The sequence below is a fragment of the Lutra lutra genome, chromosome 2 (assembly GCF_902655055.1).
Source record: "Lutra lutra chromosome 2, mLutLut1.2, whole genome shotgun sequence".
Classification (NCBI taxonomy): Eukaryota; Metazoa; Chordata; class Mammalia; order Carnivora; family Mustelidae; genus Lutra; species Lutra lutra.
The window spans coordinates 85,607,716-85,631,023 of record NC_062279.1 but is presented as its reverse complement, the minus strand read 5'-3'; the positions used below and the strand labels follow the sequence as shown (position 1 = coordinate 85,631,023).

The 23,308-nt window shown below is 38.8% G+C and overlaps 1 protein-coding gene across 3 annotated transcripts in view; it reads left to right on the top strand.

The window, feature by feature from the left end:
* Positions 1-298: 298 nt before the first annotated feature.
* MND1 (meiotic nuclear divisions 1) overlaps positions 299-23,308 on the top strand; it is a 70,551-nt gene continuing 47,541 nt past the window's right edge. For all 3 annotated transcript variants that reach the window (XM_047717863.1, XM_047717862.1, XM_047717861.1), the window contains exons 1-4: positions 299-572; positions 7,973-8,038; positions 12,268-12,325; positions 15,985-16,133. In XM_047717863.1, coding sequence (XP_047573819.1) covers positions 405-572; positions 7,973-8,038; positions 12,268-12,325; positions 15,985-16,133 — 441 coding nt within the window. In that variant the 5' untranslated portion in view covers positions 299-404. The remainder of the gene's footprint in view (positions 573-7,972; positions 8,039-12,267; positions 12,326-15,984; positions 16,134-23,308) is intronic.

Sequence of the window (23,308 nt, the reverse complement as noted above, 5' to 3'; positions counted from 1 at the left end):
ATTTATTTGACAGAGAGAGAAGTAGGCAGAGCAGCAGGCAGAGGGAGGGGGAGAAACAGGCTTCCCGCTGAGCAGGAAGCCCCGTGCGGGGCTCGGGGCTCAATTCCAGGACCCTGGGATCATGACCTGAGCTGAAGGCAGCCGCTTCACCGACTGAGCCGCCGAAGAGCCCCAAACCACTTTTTTTTTTTTTTTCTTTTTTAAAGCAAACTTAGGCCGGCTTCTGCAGCGCGAAGAAAACACGCACTGAAGTGACGGCTCAAGACTTTCTCAGAGAGAGAAAAGGAGTCACGCACGTTCTACACAGGGAGAAGAGGTGGGACCAGTCGCGCCGCCGAACCCCCAGTCCGCCGCTCTCGGGCCGGCCTCTCGGAACCGCCACCAGGGGTCCCCGGGGCTGCGGTATGGAAGTCAGCTTGGCTCCTACTTCCCTCCCACCTCGTCCTTGTAGCGGCTCCGCCCCGCTGCGCCGTAGGCGCCAAAATCAAACCCGCCTGGACCCGCCCCGCCCCGCCCCGCCCCTCGCCTCCCGCTCAGGCCCGGCCACCGGAAGACCCGCCGCCCGAGCCATGGTAAGAGCTGAGGCTGCGCTCCCGGGTCCCGCGCCTCCTGTCTCCGGGCTGCAAGGCCCCTACGCAGCTTAGGGCCTCGGTGGCCTTGGGGTGCTTGGCTTCTCTATTGGGGCCGCCGGGCCGACATAGCTGGGGCCCGGGGTCCGCGACCCCAGCGACCCCCGCGACCCCTGGGCCTCTCCGCCCCCCTACCCCCGGCGCTGCCCTCGGAGCACACCCGAGTAGCGTTCGCGAACGTGGCCCGGTGTGCCTCACAAACTTAGCGACCAGTCAGAGCACGAGTCGCTTCAGAACCCGAGCCTCGGGCTCCCGGGGTTTGGCCGCCCAAGCTGCAGCCTCTTAAGAAGAACCGGGAAGGGTGTGAGCGGGACGGACCAAAGCCTTGGATCTTAATGGCTCTTGTGTTTTGACAATTGAGGGTTGCCATGTATTGTAGTTCTTAGAGCATGTTTCTGAATGGCTCACGATTTCAGCAGTAACCTAGCGAGTCTTTTATGCCAGTAAGATTTCTTTGAAGATCGCTGCTTTTTCCCTAAAGTTCAGGGGTCGATGTCCTTTTGTGCTTCGGATTGCTAGTTGTTTGGTCCCTTTATAAGAGAAGCACTGAGTTTGCCTTCCTTGCATACCATGATAGGTTAAGTTCTGGTAAGATTCCAGATCGACCTTTTATCTTGGTGAATTTAATGTCTTACAACTCATCAAATCATTTTCATAAACCTTCGGTTTGGTGTCCTTTTTTTCTGCTTCTGTTGGCAGAGAATCAACATCTAATTAAATGGATCTAAGATTTTAATATCTTAATTTAGTTAAGTGGTCGTTATTTTGCTGGGCATGATCTAGGTTGTACGGTATTTATTTGAGGATACTTGCCCAGATGCGATTACAACTGATAACGGCTTCTTTGTGGTTAAACTAACAACGCAGCCACCTGGGCATAAAGTGGTCTCAGAAACAACAGGACCACAGTTAAATCTGTTGCCAGTGCTGCGTGATTGCATGTTTCTCATAGTTACTGGTCTAATACAACTGACAGAACTATGCAGCACAAATGCATTAACTTTATCCTTTACCTAATCTACCTTTATATTTGAATCACCTTCTAATACTAAATGGTAATATGCTGTTAACTATTTTCAGATGATTATCTCTGATAATGAAGAAACATGAAATAAATTAGAATAAAATTTTGAGATACATCCTATTTTTTATGTATGCTGAAGAAGTAAGTTTAGTGTTACCTTGATCAGAGACAAGACAAACCTTTGTTCTCTTTCCTGATTGTGAGTTAATAGCTGTTTGTTTTTATTTGGTTAGGCTTCGTGAATAAACAGTTATTATAAATCCAGGCATATTTTTGGAATCGGAGAAATGCAATGTACTCTCTGTTTTGAGGGCAACAGATATCCTCTATTTTAATTTTTCTAAATTTTATTGTAATTGGGAAACGGGGCTGATTTGAGGAATTCTGTAACTCCTAATTGGAGGTTTCTTAAATGTATGGTTTTTTAAGTGGTTTAAAATACAGGTTTCCAGGGCACCTGGGTGACTCAGTGGGTTAAAGCCTCTGCCTGTGGCTCAGGTCATGATCCTGGGGTCCTGGGATCGAGCCCCACATCAGGCTCTTTGCTCCGCAAGAGGCCTGTTTCCTCCTCTCTCTCTGCCTGCCTCTCTGCCTACTTATGATCTCTGTCAAATAAATAAATAAAATATTTTTTTAAAAATACAGGTTTCCCCCACTCTTTGAAACTAGCATTCCTATGAAGCCTTTCATAATCTGAAATGGCATGAGGTGAGGAAGCAATTATTAATTATTAATGGAAAAATTTTTTGAGCATTCCTAGGCCCCAAAGAATAACTTCTGAGGCTTAAAAAAATTAATTTTTTTTCCTCTCAGGCTTTTGGGATACCTTAGGACAGAACTTGCTAACAGGGGCACAAAATAAATTGAGATACAGCCCACATTCTCACCGACACAGTTCAAAGCTGTGGTGGCTTATGCTTGAGGTGCTGAATGTGGTTCCCAGGGAAGGAACATGGTGGGCCCTTCGCAAAACAATTCTCAACACTATTTTCCTATCTTTGCTTTTTGCCTTTTTTCATACCAGTGAAAATACTCTTACGATTTCTTTTGATTAGTGAAAACAGGTACTAATGTAGGTCTTCTGAAAGGTGGGGATAGCTGTATGTTGGTCAGCCCAAAGCTTTGTTGTCCTCAGGTCAGTTCTTGAGTCCCCTGACTTATTAATTTGAAAGCATCTCTAACTTATGTTGTCAGCATATTTTCTTTAATATTAACTATTAAATGAGCCCCTGTTGATTTTTTGGAGAAATTTCTAAATATGAATTAGTATGGCATCCTTTTTACATTAGTTATTTTAATTCTGGCCATGATACTGTCCTACGGTGGTTAATTATAAAAACTATTTCCAGTCATGAAAGAGGCTAACAAATTAGCCTGAAAACAATTTAAATGGATGTTACAGCTCATCCATATTTCTTGAGTAACTATTTTAGCTACTGAACTGAATAATAAGAGCTTTCACAAAACTGTGTGCTTCCAGGACTCTACATTGTCTCATGGTCTGTGTCTTGGTGGCAGATTCTTATAGAGTCTGTGAGTCTCTCCAGGGAGCAGTTTAACAATACCAAAATATGTGGAGCTTTTCCTAAAGCCTTGGATCTGTCTTCCACTGATGCAGCCACAGACTAAAGCCCTAAAGGGATCCTCACTGCCCCACAGTGACATGACTCGCCTCTAGATTCTGGGGTGAGAAGAGCAGTATTCTCAATCCCAACACCAGGTAAAGTAAGAGAGGCTCTTAAAAACTTGCAGGCCCAGGCCTGGTCTCAGAGATTCTCTTTCAGTTTCATAATAGCATGTGACTTGGCATCAGTACTTTTTAAAAGCTCCTGAGATGATTCTAATGGCAGTTTGAAACCCACCATACTAGAGAAATGAGCCAAGAGAGTCTTCTTAACTGAGTGTGAATTTCATGCTTGGTTATTCTGATACTGCTGAGGCCAGTGTGAAGGGGTACTAATTAAAGCAGTATTGAATGCTGGCTCTTGACTCTTGATTTAGTGACTAGGTCTATATGATTTCTTAGAGATTGCTTACTTGAGATTTCTGTGATTTATCTCTCCAAGAAAGGCACCAAGTGGTTATCACAGAATTTTTGTTATTAATTTACCCTGTATTGTATTTATGTGAGTGCAGTGGGTGTTACAGGATTTGGGAGATTGAATAGTCTCAAATTTTATGGTTAGGGCTTTAGATACATGGCCTTGAAGTCAAGGGCTGGCCTTTGTGTCTGCTCTAATCTAGCACTAAGCTCTAGGAAAGCATGGGTAGTGTGTGTTCTGAAGAAATTTACAGTTGGCTGAGTCGGTTGAGAAAGAGAAGTATACCAATTGATTTGATGAAGGTGTGTTCTGGGAACACATGGAATGACACTCAGACTGTCCTATGAGCTCACGGAAGCTCTTTTACAGAATAGTTGAACTAAGCCTTGGGAGACTTTTTGGAATTTTAAATAGGCAAGAGGAATAAGTGTTTTAGAACACCTTTTTCTTTTTTTTTTTTTAAAGATTTTATTTATTTATTTGACAGAGATCATAAGTAGGCAGAGAGGCAGGAAGAGAGAGAGAAAGGAGGAAGCAGGCTCCCTTCTGAGCAGAGAGCCTGATGTGAGGCTCTATCCCAGGACCCTGGGATCATGACCCGAGACGAAGGCAGAGGCTTTAACTCACTGAGCCACCCAGGTGCCCAGAACAGTTTTTTTAAAACACAAAGTTGGGAAAGAGCATGCTGGGAGTAGAGAATTACAAGTACAGATCTTCATTGGGATGCCTGGGTGGCTCAGTCGGTTAAGCTTCTGCCTTTGGCTCAGGTCATGATTCTAGGGTCCTGGGATTGAGCCCCACATCGGTCTCCTTGCTCAGTGAGGACCCTGCTTCTTCCTCTGCCTGCCACTCCCCCTGCTTGTGCTGTCTCTCTCTCTCTCTGGCAAGTAAATACATATAATCTTTAAAAAAAAAAAAATACAGATCTTCCTCAGCCTACAATGGAGTTACACGGTGATAAACCCATTGTAAGTCAAAAATATCATTAAATCAAAAATGCATTTAATACACCTAATGTATGGAACATCAGAGCCTGCCTTAACCATGCTCAGAACACTTAGACATTAACCTATAGCTGGGCAAAAACATCTAAGACAAAACCTGTTTTATAATAAAGTATTGAATATCTCATGTGACTTGTTGAAAACTGTACTGAAAAGCAGAATGGTTGTGTGGGTATGGAATGGTTGTAAGTGTGTGTATGGGTTGTTGACATTATGGTCCTATGGCTGCCCAGCATCACGATAGTACCATACCACCTATTGCTAGCCAGGAAAAAGGTTCAAATTCAAAATTCGAAGTATGGTTTCTATTGAATGTGTGTCGCTTTCACACCATCACAAAGTTGAAAAAGTCAGATGATGGCAAGTCGGGGACTGTCTAGGTTTTGTATTACAGCTCAAGTTGCTTAACTCTCCACATTATGGTAAAATTTGAGGTGGAGAGTGGTATTGGGTAGATTGGGGTCAGGTGGGAAAGGGCTTTGTGTATCACTGCAGAGTGACTGGATACTTCCAATGGTTCGGAGCCACTGAAGGCTTTTAAGCAAGGGAGAGGCTTGGTTAGATTTGGTTCTTGGCAGGGTGGAATTTGAACGTAGAGGGTGGGACAAAGTGTGGCCAGAGGGCTTGCCTACCGCTGGAGACAGAACCCGTAATAAAGGCCTGAACTGAGGTCAGAGTTGTAGGGATGGAGCAGACAGGGTGGATTTGAGAAATAGTTCAGCACTAACCTTGGCAGAACTTGGTGACTGGTCTAATATGGAGTAAGAGGGATGAAGGAACCTGGGATGAGCGCCAGGCCTCTGGCTTGGCTAACAAGGTGGTATCTAACTGAGTTCAGGATCTAGAACAGCAGGTTTGGGGAGTAGATGTAGGAGAAGAAGAGTTCAGTTTAAATCCTCAGAGTTTGAAGTCTGTCCAGCAGGCAGGTAGACACTTGAGATTGAAGCTTAGGAGCATACTTCAGAGGCTGATGTAAAGATTTGAGGATTCAGCCTAAGTGTTAGTTGAAACTATAAAGGCAGAAGAGATTAAAGAAAAGGTGTGGGGAGATGAGGGGGATCAGTAGAGAACCCTGGAGGAACTGCAGTGTTTGAGAGCAGACAGACAAAAAGGAGAAATACCACTTTATGCCTCCTTTTTTTTTTACCCATACAACTCATCAAGGAATGCCAGATAATTTTATTGCTGTGAAAATGAATTAGTGGAGGCACCTGGGTGGCTCAGTAGGTTAGAGCCTCTGCCTTTGGCTCAGATTATGATCCCAGGGTCCTGGGATTGAGCCATGAATCGGGATCTCTGCTCCGCAGGGAGCCTGCTTCCCTTTCTCTCTCTCTGCCTGCCTCTCTGCCTACTTGTGATCTCTGTCTGTAAAGTAAATAAAATCTTAAAAAAAAAATGAGTTAGTGGGTTTGTAGGTTGTATAAGTAGAATAAAGACTAATGTAACCTGGTATGTATTCAGAATGGCAATTTCAAATCCCTTTCCCCATCTATTTTAGGCTTTTCATTTTTCTGATGGAGTATTTGGTTGGATAGGCTCAGTCTTTGTTTTTTATGTCTGCTTTTTTAGGTGGTGTAAAGTGTTTCAGAGTTCTTACTAAACAGTTTATGTTGTCTCCTAATCTGTGATTTTTGAGAAAGATGCAGGTCACTTAAATATTGTGTGGAATTCTCCATTAGAGATGAGATTTTTCTCTTTTGTTATTTTCTGTGAATCTTCACCTTGAGAGAATTTGGCTTTTTTTTTTAAGATTTTATTTATTTATTTGACAGACAGAGATCACAAGTAGGCAGAGAGGGAGGCAGAGAGAGAGAGGGGAAGCAGGCTCCCTGCTGAGCAGAGAGCCTGATGTGGGGCTCCATCCCAGAACCCCGGGTTCATGACCTGAGCCGAAGGCAGAGGCTTTAACCCACTGAGCCACCCAGGCGCCCCAGAATTTGGCTTTTTAAAAAAAAATTTTGTATTTCACCTTTGTGTATATATCCTGAATACAATATATAATAAAATTCATTATCAACGAATTTTAGTTATGTGTTAACTATCTTAATTTTCACTTGGCTAAACTGTAGTTATAGAATAATAGTAAACTGCAATAGGCTTCCATTTTCTACTTGGATAGGTTTTTCCATTCTCCATCCTACACCCTCCACAATGCTACTAAAATGTCATCTTACTAAAATGTAGCTGTAATCTTGTCACTCTCCTGCTTTTGAGGTTGCTCAATAGCTTCTCACTATCTAGAATAACATACATTCCCTTGGGCTGGACAGTCAGCATCCCATGATCTGGCCCCAGACAACTTTTCTCCCCTTACCTACCACTCCTTCTCTAGGCACCACACAGCAGTCATCCCTGAGTTCTTGTCTTTCTGGAACATTCCACGTATTTCCATAACATCGTGCCTATGTGTGGTCTGCCCAGGACACCTCAGCATTTCTCAACTTGCCAAAATCCTTTTCATCTCCAGCCTTTCTAGAGAGCCCTCAGCCTTCCCCAGGGTAGAATTCATTCTGTCCTTGTAGCAATTTGTGCAATGATCTTTTCATCATTTATTAGTTAGGTCTATTCTCTCCATGAGGTTGTAAGTCTTTTGAAGGTAAATACAGTGACATATCATTGGATCATTTGATAAATATTGAGTTTCTGTAAACTGCCAGACTTTACCTTAACCACAGTTCTTTTTGTTTGTTTGTTTAAAGATTTTATTTATTTACTTGACAGAGAGAGACTCAGTGAGAGAGGGAGAAGCAGGCTCCCCGCCAAGCAGGAAGCCCAATGCAGGGCTTGATCCCAGGACCCTGGGATCACAACCCGAACCAAAGGCAGATGCTTAACAACTAAGCCACCCATGCTCTATTTCTTTTTTTTTTTTTTTTAAGATTTTATTTATTTATTTGACAGAAAGAGATCACAAATAGGCAGAGAGGCAGGCAGAGAGAGAGAGGAAGAAGGAGGCTCCCTGCCGGGCAGAGAGCCTGATGTGGGGCTCCATCCCAGGACCCTGGAATCATGTCCTGAACCAAAGGAAGAGCCTTTAACCCACTGAGCCACCCAGGCGCCCCCCCCAGGCTCTATTTCAACCACAGTTCTTCTTACTACACAGGCAGCACTAATCACAAGTCTTGGCATGTAAATAATGAGTCTTTAGAGTTATCAAACCCATTAGCAGACAAGACCATAACATTTCAGATAATGTTTCAGACCAAGTTGTTTTAAAATGCAGTCTTTTTTTTTTTTTAATGCAGTGTTTACTTTTTTACTTTTGTGCTATAGTCGAAGAAAAAAGGACTAAGTGCAGAAGAGAAGAGAGCCCGCATGATGGAAATATTTTTTGAGACGGTGAGTTGTTTTCTATAAGATTTTTAGTATTTTATGTAATTTTCTCCTTAAGTGTATGTCAGTGTTAAACTGTACCTTTTTCATTAAATATCAATGCTGATCAATTTCCTGAGGAATGGATAAAATTCTGCAAACGTTTTTTGTTTCTGCGAAGCTGTGGAGGAAGGAAGAACCCTACCCCAATGTTCACTTCTGTCCAGAATGCTCTTTCTGAAGCGTATATTTGGTTGTGTCCCTTTTCTGCCTGGAAATGATAATAGTTGACATCTACTAATTGCTTCCTAGGTGCCAGTCATTGTTCTGACCACTTGGTGTATGTTATCTGATTCCTTCTTTCTTAACTCTATGATCCTCATTCTACAGATGAGGACCTCTGAGACACACCCAAGTGCATGGGATCTCAAAAATTAAAAGCAGTAGTACTAGGATTCAAATCCCGGGAGGACCATCTGATTTTTAGAGGCAGTGCTAAATGCTGCCTTTTTACATTGATAAATCTGTCTGTAGTGTAATATATATATATATCATGGTACATGGGCTCCCTTAATTTATTCCAGATATTTGTGCCTTCCACTAAGAGGAAATAGGTTTGAAGTTTTAGGTCCTAAGTGGCAAAGCCAGGATTCAAACTCAGGCACCTGACTCTAGAGGCTGTTTTCTTTACCATGTTGCTTTATGTTGCTTTTTTTTTTCTTTCTTCCAGGTTCAAGTCTAAATCTTTGGCTTACAAAAAACACTAACTTCAACTTCCTGTGTCTTAGCGTAATACTTGACTGTAACTTCAAAGTCTAGTCTGGCCTCAACCTATGGCTGCTTTCCTTATATACAGGTGTAAAGAAGTTGGGAGAAAATGGCAAAGTATAATATGAAGTTAATAAGATAATTAGTGATAATACTTGACATTTTCATTTTGATAATGCAGATTATCAGTAGAACAAGCAAAACATTCTGGGGAGTATTGTTTTAAAAACCACCCTCTAAGTGTAATCTTACTAATGTTAACCGCCTGGAATGACTTACCAAAAGTCATTGACAATTCAGAACAGAGTGTCATATTAATAATGATGATTAGAAAGAGGTGCCTGGTGGCTCAATCAGTTATATGTCTCTGACTCTTGATTTTGGCCCAGATCATGATCTCAGGGTCGTGAGATCAAGCCCAACATTGCTCTACACTCAGCTCCAAGTCTGCTTTAGATCCTCTCCCTCTCCTTTTGCCCCTCCCCCTGCTCACACACATTCTGTCTCTAAAATAAATAAATGGAATCTTTAAAAAAATAATGATTAGAAAGGTAAATTGATGAAGTTTACATTGAAGATTATGACTATTCTACTGAGTCTGAATATTTTTCCTATGATCTCAGCAAGAAAAGTAGACTTAATTCTTGCTAGGCAGTGGAAAGCTGGGAATAGTGGTGGGGGGAATGATTTTGTCCTTTATGATGTTGTTAATTTTCTCAAGTATCAAAATTGGCTGTTTCAGATTGAAAATTTTCAACCCTGATATCAATTAATAACATGATACTGATGAGTATTAACAGCTTCCAGAAGTTCAGTAATCACTGAGTTTTTATGTAAAGCTAAAAATTGATACTGGTTTCAGTTCATTTATTCTTATATATTCATTTGTGTGTGTGTGTTTGTGTTTGAAGTTGCTAATGTAATAGAAAAACTGAAGAATGGCATGAGAACAATATAACTAAATGAGAAAGCACTTGCACCTGAAATCTATTTTACTGAATAGCTTTGTGAACTTAACCAAGAACTTGACCTATGTCTCAGCTTCCTTGTTTATTAACGAGGATGGTAATAATTGTACCTAGCTCACAGTGTTGCTGTGAGGGTTAAATAAGATAATCCATGTAAATCATCACAATGTCCAGGTCTTAAGTACTTAATTAAACATTATCTAGCTTTAAACTATGTGCCTTCCATGGTATCTTACACATGCTTTTATTTATTTACATATATAAGTTTTATAAATTATAAAAATGTGTGAAAAAATGTGCGAACATACACACACACACACACATACATGTAAAGAGCTAGAGCCCTTTCTGTTCATCTCTCCTTTATTACCTCTGTTTAATACTGTGGAGAACTAATATTTCCTTAAGGCCATTTTCTCTGTTCACTTAAGGGACCACATTTTAGTTCTGAGGTTAGTACTCTGTAAGCCCACTTATTTACATGATAACCCCACAGGGGCAGCCAGTATGTTCAGAGCTCTTCCTTGAGGACCACATATAGGCAGATATCTCAGTGAGTTCATGTTCTTTTTTCAGGAAATCTAAATGTTTGCAAATAGATTTAATTGATTTTTAAAAATGCATTAGAGGCCTGAAGGCAATAATTTATTGCATGTTTTCTGAGATCCTGAAGTATTTTCTTTAAATGGTTTATTTATAGATGTGCAAAAATTGTTTTCACACTGTAAGAGCAATGACAATGTTTTTCTTAGTTTACTAAATCTTAAGTGTAATGAGATGAAGTTACTTCTTCCCATATTTTATTATGAAAGACGAAAGAATTTTACAGTTAATTCCTGGATGCCCAACACCTAGATTCTACCATTAACATTTTACTCTACTCACTTTACCACATATATATTCATCTGTCCTCTCCTTTATTCATTGGTATGTTCATTTTTGAGGGAGAGGAGAGGGAATACACTTTAAAAGAGTTCCTTATACATGCTGGGTACCTGTCTTTTGTCAGGTATGTTTCATGAATATTGCCTTCTGGTCAGTATTTGTCTTCAGTTTTGTTTTTTTTTTTTTTTTTAAAGATTTTATTTATTTATTTGACAGAGAGAGAGACAGAGATCACAAGTAGGCAGAGAGGCAGGCAGAGACAGAGAGAGGGGGAAGCAGGCTCCCTGTTGAACAGAGTCCGATGTGGGGCTCGATCCCAGAACTCTGGGATCATGACCTGGGCTAAAGGTAGAGGCTTAAACCACTGAGCCACCCAGGCGCCCCTTGTCTTCTTTCTTAACACGCCCTTACATGAGTAGAACTTTAAATTTTTATGAAGTCTATTTTCTATATTATTGAAGTTACCTTTTCAAGTTTATTTTAGAAGAAATAGATCCTACATTTCCATTTAAAGCAATCACAATAATTCTGTTACAATTACTGAATACTTGAGTCTTTTCAAATATTTCACTTTGTTATTTAAGCTCTTTTCACCACTTCAATCAAGGCTTAGTACAAGAATAAAAGAGTGTTCGGGATGCCTGGGTGGCTTGTTCACTTAAGTATCTGTCTTCAGCTCAGGTCATGATCCTGGAGTCCTGGGCTCTAGCCCCATATTGGGCTCCCTGTTCAGCAGGGAGTCTACTTCTCCCTACAAGAAGAGTGCTACTCTGCCTGTTTGTGGGTACTCTCTCTCTCTGACAAATAAATAAAATCTTTAAAAAAAAAAAAAGAATAAAGGAGTGTTCTACATAGATTTTTTCCAACTACAACTAAGATTAAATAGTCTACATGTTTATCTTCTCATAATTTTTTTTAAAGATTTTGTTTATTAATTTGACAGAGATAGCGCATAAAAGCAGGGAGACCAGCAGGCAGAGAGAGAGAGATGCATGCGTCCCGCTGAGCAAACAGCCCAATGTGGGGCTCCATCCCAGGACTCTGGGATCATGACCTGAGCCCACTGAGCCACCCAGATGCCTCTCTTCCCATAATGTTTTGCTTTGCATGTGGTGCACGTGCCACCTGTATAGGTGAATCATTGATAGGCACCCATGAATTGTATAATTTTCCTATTGTTTAGGTATAGCTCTCCATGAAACCTTAAATGGAAACAAATCTTGACAGTTGTCTGTTTTGTTTTTATTTAGAACTGCTAAGTCTGTGGCATATGATATATGCTAAGCAAATCACTGTGTCTTAAAGTGTCAGAGAAGATGATTATCTCATGTTAAAGAATTCATTATAAGTAATTTTTATATTTCATTAGAAAGATGTTCTTAACATTCTGCTCTCCAGTGACTTGAAAGAACTGTATGTTCTTGCAAAATCTGTCCCTTTTAAGTTCTGTTGAAGCTATCAAACAGGATAATTGCAGTTTCTTCTAACCCTAAAATACTTGATTTCTGTTGCACTGTTCATTACCAGACACAGCTTTTATAGTACAATGTTTTATTAATACATGATGGTAAATATAAATATATGGTAGAAGATAAATACATGTTTTTCATCTCTTTTTAAACTTTTTTTAAACAGAAAGATGTATTTCAATTAAAAGACATGGAGAAGATTGCTCCCAAAGAGAAAGGCATTAGTGAGTATCAAAGACATGCTGAGACATTTTGGGAAATATTGGTCATCTCTTCTGCAATGGTCTTTCCTTTATGAAAACATAAATTTCTAGGGATGAAGACTGTAAAAACACTTCCATGATGTCCTTGGGCCATGGCCATGATTCACACGTATGAAGTGTCTGCTTTAGAAAAATTTAAATGGAGTATGCATGCATACTTATACCTACACACACATGCACACACACATCCATGCACAAATAACACACATTTATTTATAGGCAGAATTTACTTCAAAAGAAGTAAAAACTGTTCATGTATGTTCTGGTATTTCTTAAATGTGACTTCATATTTTTACATGGTGTATTAGTTTTCTATTGGAGTTTTACAAATTATCCCAACTTGGTGGCTTAACCCAATAGAATGTATTCTCTCATAATTCTGGAAGCCAGAAGTCTAAAATCAAGGCTTTGGTAGAGTTGGTTCCTTCTGGAGATTCTGAAGGAGAATCTATTTCATGCTTTTCTCCTAGCTTCTGGTGGCTGTCAGTAGTGCTTGGCATAATAGACACATCATTCTAATCTCTGCCTCTGTTTTCACATAAACTTCCCCCTTTGTTTTCTCCCTTTCTATCTCTTATAAGGACATACGTCATTGGATTTGGGACCCACCCTAAATCTAGTATGATTTCATCCTATGATCCTTAATTGTACCCTTTCTCCAAGTAAGGTCACATTCACAGGTTTTGGGAGTTATCTTTTGAAGGGTCACTGTTAAACCCACTATGTATGATATATTTATTTTTTAAACCTTGTTTTCCTTGTATAAACTATACATGTTTATTTTAACAAATTTGAAAATTATAAAGTATATAATCAAAGTAAAATTTGTTCATAAGCCCTCTTTTCTGGGATCACCTCTATTAACATTTTGGTATATTTTGATTTCCAATTCTTAGGTTCTCTGTGTCTGTGTATGCATTTATCTGTCCTTTTTTTCCCAGAGGGAATCATGCTGCAAATGCAGTTTTGTGTTCATGTATTTTTTTCACTTAACATTATATCATCTACATTTCCCTATGTCATTTACTTTTTTAAAAAAAGATTTACAACATCTGCATCTCTAATGTTTCATTCTGTGACCGCCTGCTGTACCATAATTTGTTTAGCCTGTTACTATTATTGAACACCTAGATGGTTCCCAAATTTTGCTGCTAAAATTAATGTGTAACATGCTATCTATAATTTTTTAAAGAGCAGTTTTAGGTTTACAGCAAAATTGAGAGGAAGGTACAGAGAGGTCCCATATGCTTCCTGCTCCCCCTCCTCACAGACATAGCTTCTCCTGATGTCAGCATCACTCATCAGTGGTACACTGCAGTTGACACATTGTAATCACCCAAAGTCTATGGTTTACATTGGGATTCACTTTTGCTGTCATACATTCTGTGGTTCTGGATAAGTGTTTAATGACGCAGATCCATCATTATGGTATCATGCAGAGTATTTTTACTGCCCTAAAAACCCTCTTTGCTCCATCTATTCATCCCTTTCCCTCCTCACCCCTAAATTTTTTCCACATCTCCTATTACTTCATTAGGAAATGTTCCTAGAAATAGAATAGAAAATAGAGACTTGGGTCACCTGGGTGGCTTAGTTGTTAAGCATCTGACTCTGGATCCTAGCTCAGGTCTTGATCTCAGGGTCATGAGTTCAAGTCTCACACTTGGGGAAAAAAAAAGAAAGAAAGTAGGACCTTGTGTAGTTTTAGGCATTTAATACGTACTCTCAAAGTGCCTTTAGGGAAGGTTATACCAAGTTATATTAACGTTCATTTCTTAGAACTGTGTTTTCATTTTTAGAATCCTTGATATTTCATTTCACTTTGTACTTCTTTGCAAGTGAGGTTGGATGGTTTGCACATTTGGTATCAATTTTTTTAAATTTATTAGATCTTTAGTTTTCTAATAGATTTTATTATATTTGGGGATTTGCTGTAGGAAAAATTGAAGCTGAATTTTATGGATATGGATAATTTTGGGACGCCTGGGTGGCTCAGTTAGTTAAGCATCTGCCTTCAACTCAGGTCATGATCCTGGGGTCCTGGGATCGAGTCCCACATCAGACTCCTTGCTCAGTGGGGAGCGTGCTTTCCTTCTGCCCGCTGCTCCCTCTGCCCGCTGCTCCCTCTGCCTGCTGCTCTCCCTGCTTGTGCTCTTTCTCTTCTCTCTGACAAGTAAATAAAATAATAAAATATGAATAATTTCTTGGTACAGTTTTACTTAATAGAAAGTAAGAATAGGAAAAAAAAGTAAGAATAGTTTGTGAATTTCAAACATTTATGAAATGACTTCACATTTTTATGTTATTTTTATTTATTTATTTATTTATTTATTTTTATAAGCATTTTTTTTAAGATTTTATTTATTTATTTGACAGAGATCACAAATAGGCATAGAGGAAGGGAAGCAGGCTCCCCGCTGAGCAGAGAGCCCGATGCGGGGCTCGATCCCAGGACCCTGAGACCATGACGTGAGCCGAAGGCAGAGGCTCTACCCACTGAGCCACCCAGGCGCCCCTATATGTTATTTTTAAAAGCTTTCTGATTTTTTAAAAGATGTTATTTATTTATTTGGCAGAGAGAGAGAGACAGTGAGAGGGGGAACACAAGCGGGGGGAGTGGGAGAGGAGGAAGCAGGCTTCCCACTGAGCAGGGAGCCTGATGCAGGGCTCGATCCCAGGACCCTGGGATCATGACTGGAGCTGAAGACAGACGCTTAACAACCGAGCCACCCAGGTGCCCCTCTTTCTGATTTTTTTATCTTACTCCTACCCATAACATTCAGTTCACAAGGGTTTTTTTTCTTTTTTAGTTTTTTTTAGCAAAAAAAGGCAATACATGTTCATTTTTGGAAAAGAATTAAGAAAAATGAACAAAAAAGAAGGAAATAAAAACTGTCTCTTACCCACAGTTTAAAGATAACCACTGTCTAATTAATGCCTGTTGTCTTTTAACTTTATATTTTTTTATAATTCTACAAAGTACATTTTTAATGCATACATATATATATATATATATATATATATCCATGCCATTAAATACTTTATAACATAAATTTAATGATTACATAGTATCCTGTCACAATAAAATACTTTGAAAAGTCCAGTTATTGGACTGGCTTCCGGATTTTTTTCTGTGGAAAACAGTGCTTTGACAAGCATCTCTGTGCATATCCATCATTATTTTTTTTGGCTGAATTTTTAACAGTGGAATTTCTAAATAAAAGGTATGCATATATCTAAGGTTTTAGATACATATTGCCAGATTTTCTTCCCATTTTGAGAGTACCCATTACCCTGAATGCTTTACTATATTTTTTAGATATATTTAATTTAGTAGTCAAGAAATCATATCTCACTGCTTTACTTTGCATTTCTTCAATTATTAATGGAGTTGAACATTTTTGTTTATTGATTGCGTATTTTGTAGATGTCCATTGATATACTTTTGTTTTTCTGTTGATGTGTTTTGCCTTTTTTGTTGTTATTTTTAAAAGCTCCTTATTTGTTAATTTATTAACCTTTGATCTGTAATATTTATTGCAAGTGTTATCTTCAGTTTTAGCTTTTTAATTATATTTATGATGTGTCAATATAGCATCTTTAAAAATGATCTCTTTTAGCTGCTATGTCAGTGAAAGAAGTCCTTCAAAGTTTGGTTGATGATGGTATGGTTGACTGTGAGAGGATTGGAACGTCTAATTATTACTGGGCTTTTCCAAGTAAAGCTCTTCATGCGAGGAAACGCAAGTTGGAGATTCTGGAATCTCAGGTAAGCCACCACAGTTAAAAATTACAGATCTGCTTTTTAGAAAAAGATTTTGTTTCATTTAATCTTCTTTTCATTTAGTGGTTTCCATTAAATTTTTAACATGCATTATTTGAGTCAAAATCTAAGGATAATCAAGATCTCTTTCTCTTAAACAGCTGCTTAGAATGTTTTAACTTTCATCCTTCCATATGCCATGATATTTTTTATACTATTTTAGTTTCTTTTAGGGTTACAAATTGGATGGGAAGCTACAGAAAGTTCCCAAATACAGTTGATTCTTTAACATGGGTTTGAACTGTATGAGTCCACTTCCACATGGATTTTTTTTCGATACATGTAATATTGTAAATCTATCTTCTTTCTTATGATTGTCTTAACATTTTCTTTTTCCTAGCTTCCTTTATTGTAAGAATACAGTATATAATACACATAGCATACAGAATATGTGTTAAACAACTGTTTATGTTATTGGTAGGGCTTCTAGCCTACAGTGGGCTATTCGTAGTTAAGTTTGGGGGGAGTCAAAAGTTATATGTGGATTTTTTACTTCATGAGGGTCACTCCTCACCTCTGCATTGTTCTGTGGTCAACTGTTTAGTTCTCCACTAACCAAAAGTGGAGCATTCCTATGAAACCTTTTGTAAGCTAAAATGGCATAGAGAGAAAAAGCAATTACCAATAATCTATATGGAAAAAATTTGAGTGTCCATGACCCCAAAAGTAGCCTCTCTTAGGTTTTTGTGATACCTGTAAGACACCATCTTGCTAACAGATGCACAAAATAAATCAAGATAAAGTGCAGATGCTCATAGATACAGCTCAAAGCTGTGGAGGTTGACACTAAAATGCTGAGTATCATTCCCAGGGAAGGAACTTGGTGGGGCTACGCTTAGTGATCTGAGTACGTGCTACCTCTATACTGGTTTGCTACAAAATGAACACTGAGACATTATTTTTGCTTTTATCTTTTTTTTGTAAAAGCAAAAATACTCTTTAGATTTCTCTGAATTAGCAAAATAGGTATGAATATAGGTCTTTCATAAAAGTAAAATGGCATAACATGAACTTTTGTAAAGTGATTTACATTTTGCATTTAGTGTGGTACATTTGTTACAGTTGATGAACCAACACTGATACCTTGTCATTAAATAAAGCCCATAGTTTACATTTGGATTCACATTCTGTATGTTATATGAATTTTGACAAATGCATAAACGCCATGTATCCGCACTTATAGGATCATACAGAGTAGTTTCACTGCCCTAAAAATCTCCCATGCGCCAGTATTCATCCATCCTTCCTTCTCCCCTAATCCCTAACAACCACTGGCATTTTTTACTATTCTATAGTTTTGCCTTTTCTGGAATGTCCTATTGTTGGAATCACTCAGTCTGTAGCCTTTTCAGATTGGCTTCTTTCACTTAGTAATATACATTTAAGTTTCCTCCATGTCTTTTGGTGGCTTGGTAGCTCATTTCTTTTTATTGCTGAACAATATTCCATTGCATAGATGTGCTGCAGTTTGTTTATGAATAAACAAAACTTGTTTTGTTGCTTCCAAGCAACATGTATTTTGTATTCTTGGTTGCTTCCAAGAACATGTATTCTGTCTGCATTATGAGATTCCTCTACATTTGAATTTTATTTTTTTATTCTTTTATGCAACTGAAGGGGTGAATTATCATGTGGCATTTACAGTGTATGCAAAAACTGGAACTTTAGGGAAATGGGCTATGGACTTGTTTTGGGATGAGATAGGAAGATCTCTGATTCTCTAGAAGATAACAGGAATAGGAAAAGTTAATCAAGAATAGTAAAGGAGATGAATTTTTTTCTGGCTGGAAAGAATATGGGATTACATTTCTTCACAGGAAAATTCTGAAACACCACTTTTTTACAGTGCTGCTCCTGGGTTTAAGGTCAAAGTTTGTAGGCAGCCCTCGGTCAGTCTGTGTTTTTAATCATAAGCAACACAAACTAAGTCTGGCTGCGTTTAGCAGAAAAGGAATTTATTGGAAGATACAAGAAGGACTTACAGAATCACTGGGAAGGCTAGAAACCCAGTTCTAGAAGTAGGCAGGAACTGAGGGAAAGTGCACAGCCAGGCCACAGCCAGAGTTACACCATGAATCCTGTGTGGTGAGGATTCTGCTGCCCCAGAACCATGCCATGACCCCTGCACCTAGCTCTATTGGCATTGCTGCCCTCAGATGATTCCACTGGTGCTCCTGACCCTGGCTAAAGAAGCAGATGTTGCTGCTGCCCCTCCCCCCTCAAAAAACCTCAAAAAATTAAAAAAAAAACTTCTGGCCTAGCTACCAGTCACAGTTTGGGGAAGTACGAGTGATTGGCCAACTGGGTTACAGGCCCACGCTCTAGTTGTCAGGGGAGCTGGGGAAATAAATAATTGGGGTTTCTAGTTTCTGTGATGGGCGCTAGCTCCCTCTTATTGGCCCCAGCAATTCCTGGAAATAGGAAGGGGTTTTGTATGCTGAGTAGCACTCTCTCTTCTACCAGGATAGATATTTGAAAATAAATCAAGGGAAAACACTGGAAAAGAGCACAGGACTTGGAGTCAGAATAACAACAAAATTACTGAATACCTTCTGTCTTCTGTGTACCAGATACTATTCTAGGCACTTGGAATCCATTAATGGACAAAGAATGGAAGCAGGGAAACAGGTAGATTAAGTTATTGGAATAAACCAGTTGTGAAGTAATGGTAGTTTGGAGCAAGGTGGTAACAGCCCACCTACCCCTCCTTAGCTGTAGGCAACTAGTAAGCTACTTCTTTCTTTCCTTTTTCTTTTTTTTAAAGATTTTATTTATTTTAGAGCACATGTGAGCAGGGGGAGGGGCAGAGGAGGAGGGAGAGAATATCAAGCAGCCTCGATGCTGCGTGGGGAGCCTGACTTGAGGCTGAGTCTCAGGGCACTGAGATCATGACCTGAGTCAAAATCAAGAGCCAGACACTCAACTGACAGAGCCATCCAGGTGCCCCCCAGTAAGCTACTTTCTGTGTCTTGTAAATTTTGCTTGTTCTGGACATTGCAAATGAATGGAATCACATAATGTGTATCTTTCATTACTGGCTTATTTCATTTAGTGTAATGTGTTCAAGGTTTGTCCATGTTGTAGTATGTATCAGTACATCATTCCTTTTTATGGCCAAATAGTATTCCATTGTATGAATATACCACATTTTATTTATCCATTCACCACTTGATGGCCACTTGTGTTGTTTCTACCTTTTGATTCTTTTTTTTTTTTACCTTTTGATTCTTATATGACATGCTGCTGTAAACCTCACGCACAAGTTTTTGTGTGGACATATGTTTTCATTTCTATTGGGAATTGCTGGGTCATTTGATAACATGATTAATTGTTTAAAGAACTTCCAGACTTCTAATTTGGCTGTACCATTTTACATTCTTACCAGCAGTGTGTAAAGCTTCCAGTTTCACCACATCCTCACTGAAACTTATCATTACCTGACTTTTTTTTTTTTTTAAAGATTTTATTTATTTATTTGACAGAGAGAGATCACAAGTAGACGGAGAGGAAGGCAGAGAGAGAGAGAGAGAGGGAAGCAGGCTTCTTGCTGAGCAGAGAGCCCGATGTGGGACTCGATCCCAATTACCTGACTTTTTTGACTCGAGCCATCCTAGTGGTTGTGAAGTAGCATCTCGTTATGGTTTTGCTTTACATTTCCCTGATGACTAATGATGTCATGCAGCTTTTCATGTGTTTACTGGCCATTTGCGATCTTCCTTGGAGAAGTGTCTATTCAGATCCTTTTGCCCTTTTTTTTAATCTTTTAAACATGATGCTGCATTTGTTTTCTCTGCTAGGAAACAACATGCATATTCACCACTCAGCAGCTTTTTTTTTTTTTAAGTTAGTCATAATATCAGATGCTTTATACAGGGTAATTTGCTTTTAGGCCTTATTGCATTTTCCTGCCTTCATGGTTTTTGTTCTTTTATCCTCTTAGAGAATTCCCTTGCCTTTCTTTTCTACCTAGCCAATTTCTAACCATCTCTCTTCTCAGAAACCATCTCAAGCTCCCATAGCTTACATTGTTTTGGTCCTTCTCTAAATCTATAATATTTTTGGTTTTACCATAATATAATGTAAACCAGCACATACTGCTGGTTTTCTATGTAATGAACATTGCCCCTTTCTTCTTTGCTAACAAAACACTTTGTTGAGGCAGCAGTGTGTCTTGTGGAAAAAATGCTCATCTTCCCACACTCCCTTTCAACTAAGAGTGGCAATGGAAAACAGTTCTCATGAGTGAGATGTAAGTATAAGACTAGCTTTGAGGTTTGTAGGAAAGTGTTTACTCTCCTCATAAAGGCACAGTCTTTTCCCCTTTTCATGATGTGGACATGAGATTATATTGTAACCCTACAATAACAAACATTAGGAGGAAGACCTGTTCCTTAAGAATGTTAGAGCACGAATAAAAAGGGCTTGGGTTTCTGGTGGCATTTTGAGATATGCACTAGCCTTGGACTGATTAACCTTTGCTTAATCCAGTTTTAGTCAAATATTCTGTTATTTTATCAGAAAGTATTCTAAGTGGATACAATTGCTTTGAAGACTTCTTTTCCGTAAAGGTAACTTAGATTTTTTATTAGTTGTTTATCACTTTGTAACAAATTGTGTATTCCAAACCTTTGGGGCTTAAAGAAACAAATATTGATATTTCACAGTTCTGTGGATCCAGGCATGGCTTAGTTAGGTACCTCTGGCTCAGAGTCTCACATCAGGTTGTAGTCAAACAGTTGGGCAGGGCTGCATTCTCATCAGAAGGCTCATCTGGGAAAGGATTTGCTTCCAAACTCAATCAGATGGTTATTGGATTTAGTCCCCTGAATGCTGTTGGACTGAGTTTAGACAGAGACCTCCCTCATTCCTTATATGAAGGGCTTCTTCATAGGGCAGCTCATGGTATGGCAGTTGCCTTCCCACAGAGCAAACAGGGGAGTCCAAGACAGAAGTTACTGGATTTGTTGACAACTTAATCTTGGAAATGACATCTTTTTACATCTGCTACATTCTATTTTAATGAAACAGTCATTAAACACAGCCCACACATAAGCAGAGATTGCAGATGGGCATAAATACCAAGGAGCAGGAAACATTGGGGCCATTTAGAGGATACAGACCACAGATTTTAAATTTTGTTTAACCTTTCACGTGTATAAGTCTTACCTTCTTGATTAGTTTTTAACAGCTTTATTGAGGAATAATTGACATACAAAAACTGCTCACATTTAAAGATTATAAATTGGTAGGTTTGGGCATATGTATATGTCCATGAAACCATTACCACAGTCAAGATAATGAGCATATCCTTCATCCCTAAAAATTTCTTCATTCCCTTTTTTAATCTTTCTCTCTTACTTTCCCTTCCCTGCTTTCTCTGCCCCTATCCCCAAGCGAACACTGATTTGCTTTCTGTCACTATACATTGATTTATATGTCTTAGAATTTTATATAAATAGAATTATACAGTACATACTCTTTTTTCCTGGCTTCTTTTACTCAGCGTAATTATCTCGATGTATCCATGTTGCTGTATTATTCATTCATTTTTATTGCTTAGTGATATGCCATTGTATGGAGATATGACAGTCTGTTTACCTTTTGATAGACGTTTGGGTTTTTTGTTTTAGTTTTGAGCTATTAGAAGTAATGCTGTTATAAATATTTGTGTACAAGTCTTTGTAGGGACATATATTTTTATTTATGTTGGATTAATACCTGGGAGTGGAATGGCTGGATCATATGGTAGGTGTATATTTAACTGTTTTCTAAAATTCTATGGCATTTTACATTCCCACCAGTAATGTATGAGACTTCCAGTCCTCCCACATCCTTGTCAATACTTGGTATGAAACCCATTCTAATAAGTATATAGTGATATCTCATTATGTCTTTTTTTCATTCCCACAAAAACTAATAATGTTGAGCATCTTTGCACGTCTTTATTTGTCATCCATATGTCTTCTTTTGATAAAGTGTTGATACAGATCTCTTATTTAAAATTTTTTTTCCTTGGGGCGCCTGGGTGGCTCAGTGGGTTTAAGCCTCTGCCTTCAGCTCAGGTCATGGTCCCAGAGTCATGGGAACGAGCCTCGCATCGGGCTCTCTGCTTGGCAGGGAGCCTGCTTCCTCCTTTCTCTCTGCCTGCCTCTCTGCCTGCCTCTCTGCTTACTCGTGATCTTTGTCTATCAAATAAATAAATAAAATCTTAAAAAAAAAAAGTTTAAAAAAATTTTAAAAAAAAATAAATAAATAATATTTTTCTTTTTTCTTTTTTCTTTTTTTTTTTTTAGATAGAGCACATGTGTGAGTTGTGGGTGGGGGGTTGAGGAAGAGGGAGAATCTTAAGCAGGCTCCACACTGAGCGTGGAGCCCAATGCAGGGCTCAGTCTCACAACCTTGAGATCATGACCTGAGCCAAAACCAAGAGTTGAATGCTTACCCAACTGAGCCACCCACGTGCCCCTTTTTTTGGTCTTTTTTAAAACTTGGTTTGTTTTTATTTTTGAGTTTAGACAATTCTTTATATATTCCAGATGCAAATCCTTTATTAGATAATTGTTCTCTGAAATTTTTTCTACCAGTCTTTTGTTCTTTTCATTCTTCTTCCAGGTAATTATTTCTTTATTAGTAGGTAATTAATTCATTACCTTCTTCCAGGTAATTATTTGTGCCCGAAATTGGGCATAACAGGTGCTGATTAAATATTTCTTGGTTGATTTCTTAAGCCAGAAAAACTCTTTATCTTTCAGGGAAAAAAAGGCTTAATGTACGTTTTTTATTTCGTTGCCTCTGGATTTTGCATGATATCTACTTAAAAGGGAAGGAGCTTGGCAAATTTACATATGAGAAAAAAATTTACCTTAGTAGAAAAAAAATTCTACCTTAGTAGAAGTAAGGAAGAGGTCTAGTTAGAATCTCTAGTTCAGTGAATCTGTTTTTAAAAAGTGAACTTTTTATCACTGCTATGAATGTTTGAGGAATACGATGTTCTGATTAGTTACTATTAACATACTCCTCTCCCTACAGGTCTGAGAGTTGGCATCAGATGTATTTGTGATACACCTCTCTCTCCACTCCCCCATTTACAAGCTGGAGGTCAAAGATTAATCTGACACACA